This window comes from Anas platyrhynchos, chromosome 20 (genome assembly GCF_047663525.1).
Source record: "Anas platyrhynchos isolate ZD024472 breed Pekin duck chromosome 20, IASCAAS_PekinDuck_T2T, whole genome shotgun sequence".
Lineage (NCBI taxonomy): Eukaryota > Metazoa > Chordata > Aves > Anseriformes > Anatidae > Anas > Anas platyrhynchos.
The window spans coordinates 7,987,183-8,000,860 of record NC_092606.1 but is presented as its reverse complement, the minus strand read 5'-3'; the positions used below and the strand labels follow the sequence as shown (position 1 = coordinate 8,000,860).

The 13,678-nt window shown below is 44.6% G+C and overlaps 2 protein-coding genes across 2 annotated transcripts in view; one reads left to right on the top strand and one right to left on the bottom strand.

Moving 5' to 3' along the window:
* The window catches only part of ANKFY1 (ankyrin repeat and FYVE domain containing 1), a 33,381-nt gene extending 25,529 nt beyond the window's left edge, over positions 1-7,852 (top strand). Inside the window, exons 19-25 of the mRNA XM_027445986.3 lie at positions 534-710; positions 1,136-1,283; positions 1,542-1,632; positions 2,504-2,628; positions 2,835-2,981; positions 3,461-3,551; positions 4,006-7,852. Coding sequence (XP_027301787.1) covers positions 534-710; positions 1,136-1,283; positions 1,542-1,632; positions 2,504-2,628; positions 2,835-2,981; positions 3,461-3,551; positions 4,006-4,138 — 912 coding nt within the window. The 3' untranslated portion in view covers positions 4,139-7,852. The remainder of the gene's footprint in view (positions 1-533; positions 711-1,135; positions 1,284-1,541; positions 1,633-2,503; positions 2,629-2,834; positions 2,982-3,460; positions 3,552-4,005) is intronic.
* A 1,553-nt stretch (positions 7,853-9,405) lies between these two features.
* On the bottom strand, positions 9,406-13,605 carry CYB5D2 (cytochrome b5 domain containing 2). Its single transcript, XM_072026251.1, has 4 exons — positions 13,351-13,605; positions 13,131-13,271; positions 12,634-12,820; positions 9,406-11,073 (listed from the first exon to the last, which is right to left on the bottom strand). Exons 1-4 carry the CDS (start codon positions 13,574-13,576, stop codon positions 10,860-10,862), a joined length of 768 nt encoding a protein of 255 aa, XP_071882352.1. The 5' UTR covers positions 13,577-13,605; the 3' UTR covers positions 9,406-10,859.
* Between the last annotated feature and the right edge of the window lie 73 nt (positions 13,606-13,678).

Genomic DNA, 13,678 nt, shown 5'->3' with positions numbered 1-13,678 from the left:
CACAGCCAGTTCTGAATATGCTTTAACATCAGCTCAGGACAAAGATGAACAGCATGCCCTTGGCATTTAGCCAAAAAAAGAGCATATTTTGCATTAGTGTGGCAGAATTGTGTGTTGCTTCCTTCTGTGGTAACTGCCAGATTGACTGAAGTTTGTCTCATTTAATTGAGTTTATCATCAACTGTTGCTCCATACTTAGTACAAAAGCTAATAGCTACAAAATAGCTACAAAAGCTGCTTGTAATACTCTCCAGTGTGTTGTCAAGAAATGACAAGGTTAAACTAGAAATAAAGGGGTTTGAAGCAGACTAGAGTACTAGAGTGAGCCCATGCAGCTGATAATTTCTTAGTTCAGTGTGTTTGCTAGTGACATAAGTAAGTCTCTAATGCCAAGCAGCAAAAGGAACAGGAGTACAGTTTACATCAGGTAGAGGGAGTAAGTATTGTACATCTTGGTAGAAATGTGTTCTGTGCATAACTCTTTGCTGTTCTACAGAAATAACGGGGGTTTTGTTTTGTCCTCTTTGCCACAGGTGGATAACAAAGGCCGAAATTTTCTGCACGTAGCTGTTCAGAACTCTGACATTGAGAGTGTGCTGTTCCTGATAAGTGTACACGCTAATGTAAATTCTCGCGTCCAGGATGCATCCAAACTCACACCTCTCCACCTGGCTGTACAAGCCGGCTCAGAGATCATTGTGCGTAATTTGGTATGTACTGGAGAATCACTGTTCCCTTCTGCTTAGAAATACATATTCTGCATTAATGCAGATTGCTTATAGGCTGGAGAAGTCAGCTAAGGGTGGTGCTACTTCTGAAGCAGAACTGTCTTGCATAAAGTTAGCTTGGCTCAGATTGTAAGCTGAGCTGCGTCAGTGGCTTTTGTATGAATACATTTGATTTACAGCAGTCACTGATGTGGCTCAGTATAAAGCAGGAACCTTACTTTACACTTGCTGCAGATCAGAACGTGTACACAAGATGCGGCAGCTCAGTGTATATATTTTTTGTGTATATTGGGTGGAGGCCTAGAAATATTTCTGTGCAGTGAAGTCTTGTGGGCTTCATTCAGAAAGAAAATGTTGGCTCATAGCCCTGGAAAACATTGAACGTATTCCTTCTTGCATCTTGACAGCTGCTTGCAGGTGCCCAGGTGAATGAACTGACAAAGCATCGTCAGACTGCTCTTCACTTAGCAGCTCAGCAAGATTTGCCCACAATTTGTTCAGTCCTTCTGGAGAATGGAGTAGACTTTGCAGCTGTAGATGAAAATGGAAACAATGGTAAACTTCTAAAGTTTCACAAGTAGATGTACAAAACTTCAGTAGCGCTGCTACTAATGTCTCCTGCTGGTAGAAAGAGCCCATTGAATGGGATCACTTCTTAAAGATTAAAAGGAAAATCCAAGAAATCAAAGCTGGTGGAAGGAGCTTTGGAGAGGGGAGGTGGGGAAGTAGAAAGGGACCACATCATTTTATCAGGGTGTAATTACTGCTGACATGAACTACTCAAATTCTTGAAGCTTCTCTTCTACTTTTCAGCTCTTCATCTGGCAGTGATGCACGGCCGCCTAAACAATATCCGGGTCCTCCTCACAGAGTGCAATGTAGATGCTGAAGCCTTTAATGTTAGGTAACTACTGTAGTCTTAATAGGCTAAAAGAATGATTTAATTAAAATGTGTGCTGGTGTGAGTGGATACTATATAATATAGTGAGCTGATTGAGGGAAGTGATTGTTTTACTCAAGTACTGCATGCAATTTTGGGTACCACAGCATGAGAAGGACATAAAACTACTAGAGAGTGTCTGAAAGGGCAAGAAAGATGGTGACGGATCTAGAGGGCAAGATGTATGAGGAAGAGCTGAGGTCCCTTGGTTTGTTCAACTTACAGAAAAGGAGACTCATGACAGCCTGCAGCTCCCTCACGAGAGGAGCGGAGGGGCAGACGCTGAGCTCTGCTCTCAGGGGACAGCGACAGAACCCGAGGGAACGGTGTGGAGCTGGGACAGGGGTGGGTTGGGTTGGATATTAGAAAAAGCTTCCTCACAGTTTGGGCACTGAAACAGGGCTCCCCAGGGAAGTGGTCATAGCACCAAGCCTGCCAGAGTTCAAGAAGCATTTGGACAATGCCCTCAGACATACAGTTTACATTTTAGGAAGTCCTGTGTGGAGCCAGGAGTTGGACGCTGATCCTTGTGGGTCCCTTCCAACTCAGGATATTACGATTCTATAACCAAAGCCAAATGTTTTGTTTTTTTTTTTTTATTTGTACACCACTTTCACAGTGAAGTGCACAGACAATGCTGTGTGTAAACAGTATAGATATTAACTCCTTCTTGGCATGCATAAAGTAGGCAGCTGTATATGAGGTTCTGAGGTTTATATATGTGAGGTGTAGCATTGTTTAAGTGTGAACCAGTTTGTAAAAGATGATGGCTAGTTGGATGAGCAACTGTAGTTGCAAACAGACTTTGATTGAGATAATAAACTCCTCTCCCCAGAGGCCAATCACCAATGCATATTTTGGGACAATACGGAAAAGATAACGCAGCAGCTATCTGTGACCTCTTCTTGGAGTGCATGCCAGAATACCCTCTAGACAAACCTGATGCTGAAGGAAACACAGGTAGGTGTGACTGAACGGCTATTAAGCTTGAAAGTCACTCAAGTCATATTACTGGTATGTCATTTTAAAGCTGCACTAGTTGGCAGTAGTATGTTAAATACAGAAAGATGCAAACATTGCACTGAAACTCTCCTGTTCTGGACTAAGTAAAATAACACTATCTCCACTCCATTAGCTCTGACATGCCTGGCTTTTATTTTTTTCAGTGCTTCTCTTGGCTTATATGAAGGGAAATGCTAACTTGTGCCGTGCAATAGTGAGAGCTGGGGCTCGTCTTGGAGTTAACAATAATCAGGGAGTAAATATCTTCAACTACCAAGTTGCTACAAAACAGCTTCTTTTTAGATTACTGGGTAAGTACTGCTTGCTATGGTTGGAAGGTGGTTTAGCTTACGATTCTGAGATTCCTAGATAAAGAAAAAGAACTCTGGACAGATGATTTAGATGACACTAATTCCAGACAGGCTGAACTTCTGAGTATTCTAGTGCTTAAATGAGAGGTAGAAATACTCATTTTCTAACGATAAACTGAGAAATTGTCCAGTGCAGCCCTGTCAGACTTCTCCATCCTTCCGGAAAAATGAAGCAGTGTTCACGGGGAATGCTGGCTGGTATAGTAGTGAAATGTAGCTTAAAGCTAGATGCTGCTTTATAACTTGTACTGTATTCATCGCAGTGACTATACATCTTCAACAAACAAGATGGCAGCTACTGCAAGTGAATCAATTATACTGAGTATTACCTAAAGCTGTGGGAAATTTCCCCTTAATCTTACAGTATACTTGGGAGGTGTCAGAGCCCATTTTGTCTTTACGTTTTTACCTCTTAACAGATATGCTGACAAAAGAACCTCCCTGGTGTGATGGCTCCAACTGCTACGAATGCACTGCCAAATTTGGAGTCACAACAAGAAAGCATCACTGGTAATGTGTGACACATCTTACTGTGCTTACAAGGAAACAGATTCCCATTCCAAATGTTGCTAGGCTTGTTCCTTCTGGTGCTTTAGAAAGCCTTCATCTTCATGTAGGTGTATAACCAGTAATCCAGTTGAGATATTCCACCCTAATTTAGTTAACTTGGGTCTAGCTTGTGCTTTGGCTTAAGTCATATCTTAAGCAGTTTGTGCATTTAAAATATTCTTGATTTGCTGGAAATTAGAAGTCATGTCAAAGTTCCTGTAATAGAATAGATGACTTCAATGCCTATTTTCATTAGTGGGGCTGACTTGCTCTGAAAGAGGTGACAAAAACATCATTTCACTCGCTACTCTACCTTTTTAATGATGCTGTCATTGATAAAGGATATCAAGCAATAAAACCCTGGTGTTTACTGCAAGGAGAGCTCACTTCTCTCCTACCCCTCTTCTTTCAACAGCCGACACTGTGGACGCCTGCTCTGCCATAAGTGCTCAACAAAGGAGATTCCTATCATAAAATTTGATCTGAACAAGCCAGTTCGAGTTTGCAACATCTGCTTTGATGTCCTGACTCTGGGAGGAGTTTCCTAGTATGCTGTGGAAGCAAAGGGATTCCTGGTCAGTTCTCCTGACAGCAGCTGTGCTTACAAGCCCTCTGGATAGGGAAGAGGAGGCCTATACATGTCTTCTGCAATAGACTCAACTAATTAAGGACCCTGTTATGATATATTCTGGTATAAATGACTTTGTATGACTGTAAATGTATTGGGCTGTGATAGACTTCACTAGGAATTCGAGTGGATTGTTGAAACCAAGTGACAAGAGAATTTAGACCCTCTTCTAGTTGCAGTGGGGTATGGAAGCTGAAATGTAAGGCTGGTGTTTGAGTTGACATAAAACAGGTCTGTCCTTGATATGGTGCTTTGCACTGAGCAACTCTATTAAGTCCTGTTGCTTTCAGGCTGCTTAGTAGAGATGGCATTAAGTTTCGGGGTAACCAGGTATCTTTCTTTGCTTTGTCTTAAAGATTAACGTTCCCTTTCTCTAGAGAAGACTTCTTGTGAAGCTAGGCTGAGCTGTTACAACCACTGTTCATTTCAAGAAACTTCAGAAATGGGAGTTAGTTCTAAGCATAGCTCAAGAATTGTGGCCTTACAACAGAAAGCTTTACAACATCTGATGCAAAGCAGTCAGAATTGCAGATCCACGTCTTGATACCTCCTCATTAGTGTTAGCATGTTCAAGAGAAGTGCAAGATTGTTTAACCAGTAAATACTCTTGCTCGTACCTGCTAGAGCTGTCAGAGCCTAGTTTGTTGCACTTTCATATCTACCTTGCTAGTCCTTCCAAGTCATAAAACTTGTGTGAATGACCTTAAATGTGCTGAAAGGCCTAAGCTTATGCTAAATGGAGAAACACTAAAACTGGTTGAGTAATCTAACTCACAATACAGCAATAAATGCTGAAGTGCATTATGAATCCCGTGAGGGAGAGTAGCACTTTCCTTTGGTTTAAAGACCCTGGTTAACTGCTGCAGAAGATCCAATAACCCTACCAGTGTAGAATGTGCTGCACCTTTAAGCATTAAATTTGGGTTCAGTCTCAGCAGGGTTGCCAGCAAGTGGGAGCATATTTGGAGGTTTCCTATTAACATAAAGCCTCTGGCCTTGAAGGAAGAATTCTGGATTAAGTTGCAGTGTTTTAATCGAAGCTGGTCATGTTCTCTTAAACATGCTGAATCTGAAACTCCTACACCACATTTTCTAGGTAAACAGGAAATCACTTTGCTGATAAACAGGGTTGTGGTTTGGTGGGCAAAGGCTTGTCAGAAGAAAATGTGTGCTTAAGCAAAAGTACATGGCATGTTAAGGTTTTTTTTTTTCATCCCAAGAGATAAATCTAGTTTAGACTCAACTTGGCATTCCTCATCTCTGTTCCATGAACTGGTACGTTTACTTATGGACTGGCACATGAGGTGTGCAGTATGGAAAAGATGATGACACGTTGCTCTGTTTGGAATACTGACTTGTCAGTCTTAAGAGTAAGATGAGATGATGATAAACCAGACTGCTGCTTTTATAGGAGACTTGCCTGAGGGTTTTTCTCAAACTTGTACAAAAAATGATGGGAAAGGGTATAAACACTGTCATTTGCACAATGAATTTCACATCAACTTCATTTGATCCGCACTTCAATCTTCCAATATGCAGATATTGTAACTGGAATCTCACTCTTGTAACACTAGAAAAGACTAATGGATGATGCAATACAAATTTGCCTCACTGTTTTATGTCTGCTGCTGGCATGTTCCAATAGAACGCCCTGGGTAATGCAACTGGTCTATGTAACACAAATCCTAATATAAATGATGCATCTGTCATTTTGTTGTCAACTGCATTTTAGGCTGAGATGAATGAGATGGTAAATAATGGTGTCTGAAGCATTAAACTGCAAGCTAAAGCTTGTTTTTTTTTTTTTTTTGAGTGGAATAGATTGTGGAAAAGATTGTACTTCTAGTCCATGTCTTTCCGTGTTTCAAAATACCATTGACTGCAAGTCTCTAGCAATGAAAGATAGTGATGGATAGAGTGTGGTAGGCCTCAGAATTCTTGGCTATAGCACATCCCATGATAACACGTTAACTTCCTTCCTGGCTTGGAGCTGCGATGCTGTGAAGTAGTAAGTGACTGAAAGACTGAACATAGTGATAGAGGAGCATTCTTCCAGGGCTGCAGCTGATGGACTTGAACTTAATTGGAAAGCTGCACAATGCGAAATTGCTAAAGCACTTAAATTTGACCTTTTCAGCGACTTCCTTGATGGAAGGTTCAAGGGAACAGTGGCTCTATTCCAACAGATTAAATAGCCTTTTAAATGTTTTTAAAAATGCAGATCTTGTGAAGATTCAGCTTAACTGAGTGTGTCTTGAAGGCTGGCTGGTTGATCTTTTTAAATGTAGAATATGGAATAAGACTGCTTGAAACTTTGACGAGGATCTGGGAAACTGTACTTAATGCTCCATTTGTCCTTTCCAGCCAATATTCTGCTAGCTTTATCTTTCTTACCGAAGTCTGCAAGGAAAGTTACGGTTATTGATAAGCTAATAGACAGCCTGAAGCATTCATCAATTTCAAAGCAACTAAATCCAGCAAATCTGATCATTTTTAAAGTGCCTTTGTGATAGTTTCCTTACAGCCAATTCTCAATAGCTTGCTTTCTGTCATAGTTAAGGGGGAAAAGCCTCACAACTTGAACCAAAACCCCGTTTTAGTTTTCTTCTTCTAGTTCTAACCAGCTAAAGAGACTGACTCTGCCAAACAACCGGTGGGGTCAGTCCTTTATGCAGTCTGCCAAGTATTGGTCCGAAGCTCAGATCTCTGAGATTCTTTTTGGAGTTTTGCTGGCAATGCTCCACTGCAGAGTACAGATGTGAATGGAGGCACTTGGTAATTTAGTAGTGGTCAACACATTTCTAGCTCCATAAGCAAATGCACTTCCTTTTTGTAGCATACTGCAGTTGTGACCAAAAACCCCACCCCTCTTATCCCCGCTGTCTTTAAGCGGTGTCTTATAACTTGAGACTTGAGTCTGCCAAGCATTGAACAAAAGGGTATAAAGAAAACAAACTTTCTGTCCCTGGAAAGTGATGCTGTCAAACCAGGCTTAAGGCACTTCAACAGGGCTAGATGGAAAGTCTGTGGTAGTTCCTAATGTAGCTTTTTGTTCCGAGTCTGGATTCCTTTTGATTGTAGTCATCCAGCACTTTTATACAAGCACAAAATGTGGTCTGGCTTAAATTTTAATTTGTGTATCTATCTGAGGAAGGCGTAATCACTGTTTCACACCACTAAGTGGAGTGAGAATGTTAGTGTTAAAGGTACTAACAGAGCGTGGCGAGTTGCTTGCTAAAAGCTGACAGATGCCTTAATGACTTCCTGTGCTGGAGATCAATGGCTTGTACAACTTCTCACATAGTGCTTATAAATTAACACCTAACAACAAGGGAGGCCATGGCTGGATTTTTTTTCTTGTAGATCAAATGTTAGTAGGCAACTCCTTTTTTTTTCCTTTAACCAGCAGAGTTGAATACTGCAGCAAACTCCGATCAATCAAAGCATGTATAAGTGATTAAAAAGTAACCGAACCTTCTAATACCCTCTGTTGAATAGAAAAGGAAGTCTTAGAACAATGGCATTTTATCTGCAATGTTTGTCTGGAGTCACTGTAAAAATGTATTTTTCCAATATGCATTACTTTGTTGTGTAATGATTCTACTTGTAATAAAATGCATACTTAGATAATGCATCATGAGGTGGAAACCTTGCTAAGAAAGTATTTTCTCTTGTAGAGACAGCTGCCCCACCCCATGCTATGGTTACTGAGGCTGACAACCCACGAGGAAAGCTAGAGATACAATACCTGATCAGGCATAACAACTTATTCTCTGTTCTGAAGCTATTCTAGGTATTTATTTCCATGCTGTTTAGCTGCTACAGTGTCCTTCCGACTGATGAGGTCTGGCGTTCTCCTAGTTTATACCATGTAAGTCATCTTGAATGCCTTATAGAAGACATACCTATAATCCTTAAAACAATCCCAACTTCCTACAGGCCAGAGCTGTTCTGCTGACTGAGCTGCTCAGCCCAGATGCACTTAAATGGACACGCTGAGCCAAGCTGCCTCCTAAGCAGCATTTGTTTGGGCGTTCAGTCAAGAACTGGCAGGCACCTCCTCTTTCTCAGAGCATGCAATTGCTGTCGCTTTGCTCCAGAAAAAGGAAAGTAGCAGTAGCAAGACCAACCAAAACATTCTGAGGTTGTGATGCATTAGTCTTATTAATAAAAAAAAAAAAAAACAAACACACTTAAGTACAGCTAATAGAGGTGTTGTGAGCTTTATTAAGCGTTGTCTCCATTTACTTGACACTGTGTAACTCCCTCCCCCGGGAGAGTTTAGCTCAGCTTTTGAATTAGAATAGTAGAAATAAGATAATCTTGGAGCACTTCAGGTCAGTAAGGGAGTCTCCTTGTTTGCTTTAATAGATGACTTATTCCCGGTAGAAGACAAATTTTTTCCTCTAGTGGTTCCAGCTAAACTGAGGAGTGAGCTTTGAATTATTTTTCAAGTTGGTTGACAAATATGTTGGAAGTTAAAGCAACACTAACACAATTCCTAAAAATCAGTCTTGCCTTACTTATTTTTGTGTAACTGTTAAGATCAGTTCCTTCCCCTCAGCAGTTCAGTGCTATTTACTGAAGAATAAGAGCAGTCTCAGCTACGCATGATGAAACTTGCTAAGAAGCCACAGAGCTGGTACCTTTACTGGGACTCCAGCTTGTGAAAGTGATTTGCACTTAAAATCCTACCGATTTTAATATTTAATACTTTAGCATCTCTTAAATTTATGGAGGTGTTTTCAAAAGACGCTTGTCACTTGCTTCAGTTGTAACCTGAATGAATTCTTGAGGGTGGTTTGAGGTCAGTTGTGTTGCTGACCTTTAAAAGCAAGTTGTTGCTGAGAAGGCACGTGTCCCAAACCAAATACCATGCTGACCTTTATAGTGCTCCCACCGAGCTGAGACAAAGCAGCACTGCTCTGCAGTCCTTCCTGCAGCTTTCACACACTTTTAGTGCCTTCAGGTTTGCTACATGAAGTTGCCCAGTCCACTCCCACAGATGGCTTAAGCCCAAGGCAGCACTTGAGTTGTGGAGGATGACTGAGGACTTGACCAGTGCAATGGCTCTGCTGCCCCAACCTAGACATGCCAGTGACAACCAGTAAGAGCTTGCACATCATCCTGAAAGAGCCACAGAGGACTTATCTTAAAAATAGTGGTAGAAAAGAAACACAACAGAACCAGGTTTAAAAAAACAAACATTTATTACAATTAAGTATGTACATGTTTAGATTGCTGTATGGTTCTCATCCATGACAGCTGTAGCCTCGTTAAACACAACAGGTAAAAAGTATTGTAACATGTTCCTGCTGTCACTGCAATGATTATTCTTGCTTTTAAGAAATGTTGCTCAGCCTCCCATACTCCCAATACTTTACTAACTAATTACTTGAATGTGTGAGATTTTCCTTAGGGGTAGTGGCAGCTCAAAATGGAATTAATTTATAAATGCCTCCCAGCTGTTTATAAATAAGTGTTGAGTTGCCTTGAGGAGAAAGAGCTGAATACAGCAGAGATTTTTGTGGGTTTGTAGGTAACCTGCGTGCCTCTCCTGCAGCTCCACCACCAACCCATTCCACCAGTAAACAGCCACTGCCTCCCCCCAGTCTGTGTTAACAGCACCAAGGTCCCTCATCCTCAGCCCTGCACAAAGTTGTGATGATTTGACTTGCTCTCCTGGGAGTAACTGGTTAATGAATTCTGCCAGCTCTGATAAAATATGGGCAGCCTTTAAGGGAGCTGGGCCTCGTGAGGATATATCACGGTTATAGTCTGATGGACACATAAATTGGAGATTATAAACCAAGATGGAAACAGGAGGCAAATTACAGCAGGAGGGTCATGTTGCTACATAGCTTTTATTATTGCCTAGTTCGAACTACCAATTCCTGAAGTTTAAAAGCAGTGAATGAGAGGGTCAGGGTGGTGAGGTTAATTTAAAGCAGCAATCCTCATAGGTGGCTTCAATATCTTCTTTGCTCCCTATCTAATACAAATACCAAATGAGGAAATGCAGCTCTGACCTTTGCCTCCTATATTCCAAGGGTCTGATAAGCGGAGCTGGTGTGTGACAACCGCACCAGCTCCTGGATGCTCCGTACCTCAGTTGTAGGGGAAAGTGAGGCTTTTCCCTCCTACCTGTAAATTCTTTGGAGCAAAGCAGGTGACTGGGAAATAACATTAACACTACGATGCACTGAGCGCATTTCAAGTGACAGCGGGTGGTTGTGCTTGAACCAGTGCTGCTGCAGCAGTTCCTGTGCTCGCTGCCTTACTGTCCTGAAACACAACATGTTACCTTCCCTGTCATACACACAAGCAGCTGTTTTCTGACTGTACAAGAAACCCATTTTTAAGTATGGTTCAGGCTGTGCATCCTATGGTTTGTCACCAGATGTAAAAAATACTGTAAGCAAAACACTAAGAAAAAATTGCTGATTTTTTTTAGCCTGTAACAGTGTGATTTGGCTAAAGTGTTTCTTCCTTCTTTCAACCCCATCTCCACATGAAGTGACACGTAACACGGAATTGCCATCACTCCCTTTGCACAGATGGAAACGAACAGAGCTGGAAGCGCTCACCCCAAGTACAACATTTTACCAGAGGACTCCACGGCCTTCAGATCCCGTACTCAGTCACACATCCAGGACACACTGCTCCGCCAGGGGGTGGCAGCCATCATATTCCTCCAGGTGAGGGTTATCCAGGTCACCTCTGTCACTGTGCTCCGTTGAGTCTGGCTGTCCCCAAGGGGGCCCGGTAGTTCTCACGCACACACACTGAGTCCCCCTCGAACCAGGGCTGTACAGCTTCCGGGGGACTCCAATCCAGTCTCTCTTCACTCCCCCACTACAAACAGAAAATTAAAATTGATTACAATTCAAACACCCAATTCAAAACCATGAAAATGTTTCCAGTAAATAAAGAATCATCTAGGTTAAAAAAAAAAGATAGACCATCTGGGAGAGGCAAACTAACAATATGTACTCTTGGGGTAGACTTTGCCCCCAACATCTCACTGCCTTCTGATACCCAGTTATTGGCTGCACTTCAGAAACCTGCGGCTTGAACCCGGTTTCATCAGTGCTGCTACACGCACCCTTCTGGGAGCAACTAACTTCTGCTTCCCTTGTTTCTATTACTGGAAAAGGAATATAGCTCTACTTAGCACAGGGCGTCTAATGGAAAAATGCCTTTTTTGGGGCAGCTAATTGCTCACAGATGACCACATGCCTTCTTCTGTGAACACTGATTTTGAGAACTAGGGCAAAAGCAAAGAAAGCCTCAATTATTTCTCCAAGTATTTCATAGTGTCTCTTTGCAGGCTAAATCCTGCCTATTCCCCTAACTCCTGGTTTTAAAAAAAAATGCAGTGAACTCTTACACAAGAGACCACTGCACAACACCCAGTCCAGAGACTGCAAAGAGGTTCATTCATGATAGGAGCAGACTCCCAAGGTACACAGTGCTAATGTGTATTTGTGTACCTGGTGTACTTCAAGTGAAGCCCAAGCACCCTGCAATGCAGTCTGCAACATGATTTCAGCTAAGAACAAAGCAGTCCCTAAACTGAGGGATGTACACAACTAAATATGACAAGTAGGAAATGACTGTTCAAAGTCACTTTAATGTAGCTTTAAGAGAAAACTGTTGTGGCAATAGCCTGTGAGACGGGCTGCAAAACAGTCTGAAAAACATGAGCTGATCCTTGGATTCCTGATAGGTGAGAAAGCCTGCCTGAGTGCTGCCAGCAGTCCCAGTGGGATTTCTGGCTTGCTTCCCTGAGAACAGGTGGATCACGTGCACGTGTGGCAACTTCTGAAACATGATTTTGCTTCCAGTGCAACAGTTTGTCTCAGAAACAAATTTCCTGGAAGTGCCAACTATCAGGAGGAAAATTTATTTTCCTTGTGCCCACTTACCAGGTCAGTGAGCAGAGCTCCTCCCTGCTCCCTCCCGCTTGAAAACACTGACCAGCCAAGCCTGCACATGTGTGCTCCTCCTGCCTGCATGGAGGCTTTCAGCTCCTGCTGAACCAGCAGAGGAAATCTCGGTTCACACAGCAGCAGTGGTTAAACCTGGCACAGCAGAGAACAGCACCGCTGCTCCTCGCAGGTTGGCTCTGCCTCTGCCAGAAACCACAGCCGCAGGAACACAGACAGGGGAAGGGACCAGGGCTGCCAGTCCTTAAAAGGGACCAGTCATGCCAGCCCTCAAAAGATTAGGACCAACCTCTGCTCTTCTGTGGGGAAGCGTCTAGAGCTCACCCAAGACTACAGAGCCTGAAGGAGCCAGGACATCTTCCCATGCCGCTGCTGCTAGGACAAAGCTCGGGGTGTCCAAGCACAGGGGCAGAAGCGCCCTGCTCTGCTCCACAGGCTCCAAGCATGGCAGGAGAGCCGAGTTTACCTCTGCCTGGAGCACCAGAAGCGGCTGCCCCTGGCAGAGCTCCACTCCGAGTTGCAGGGGGGGAACTGCTGCTGCCGCCGGTCGCGTTCTGCCTTCAGCCTCAGGCCTTCTGCCATCGCCGCCTCCGCCTGCCGCAGGGCTTCTGTGGGCGCCCCGTCTTCGTCATAGAACCTGCCCACCAGCTTCCCTTGGAGAGAGGGGGTCGATTAACGCCGTAACGTGGAAACACAGCAAGGCACGGAAAATGGCTACTTTTTATTTGTAATCATTATTTAAAGAAAAAAGGAGAACTACACCAGAGCATCCTCCCAGCGGGCCCAGCAGAGGGGCTTACACCCCTCCATGTATGGACCTCGCAGCGATGCCCCCACACCACCAAACCCCTTCAGGACGAGCTCGGGACCCCCCCCAAGACCCCAGAGGACACCCCCACACACCACAACCCCACACACCACAACCCCACGTCCCCCAGCCCCTGACCGCTCCCCGGTCCCTACCCACGGCGGTGTAGCGGGCGCTGTAGAAATCCACCCAGCCGCGCAGGGCGGCCAGCTCGGCCGGGCTCAGCTCCGAGACATCATCCACCAGACCCGCAGGGCTGAAATCACCGGTGGCGAGCGCCCTGCTCGCGTCCCTCCCTGCGGGCAGCCAGAGCCGGGTCAGCCCCGCGCCCCCCTCACACAGCCCCGCGTCCACCCCGGGGCTGCCCCCACGCACCCGCCAAGCCCTGGTACGCCCCGCCGGGCCCGTAGTGCTTGCGGCCGCTCTGCACATCGAAAACCCGTCCCAGTACGGCGAGGTAGAGGCCGGGCTCGCCCTCAGCGCCGCGGTGCCGCCGCAGCTCGGCCGCGCTCAGCAGGCGGCGGCGGGGCTCGAACCCGCGGCCCAGCAGCCAGGCGGCGCCCAGGCACAGCGCGGCCGCCACCGCCGCGCCCCTCCACATGGCCGCGCTTTGCGACACTTTCCTCGCCGTACGGCGGTGTGGCGCCTCCTCTCCCCCCGCTCCCCGCTGGGTGTGGCGAGGAGGAGCGGCGCGGGCGGGCGG

Excerpts from the sequence above, each read along its gene's own strand:
- CYB5D2 (XM_072026251.1), bottom strand. The coding sequence starts at position 13,576 with ATGTGGAGGGGCGCGGCGGTGGCGGCCGCGCTGTGCCTGGGCGCCGCC. Across the intron at positions 12,821-13,130 it reads CGCCCGCTACACCGCCGTGG|GGAAGCTGGTGGGCAGGTTC; the intron begins GTAGGGACCGGG and ends CCTCTCTCCAAG. Across the intron at positions 11,074-12,633 it reads TTCTGGTGCTCCAGGCAGAG|TGGGGGAGTGAAGAGAGACT; the intron begins GTAAACTCGGCT and ends TTCTGTTTGTAG.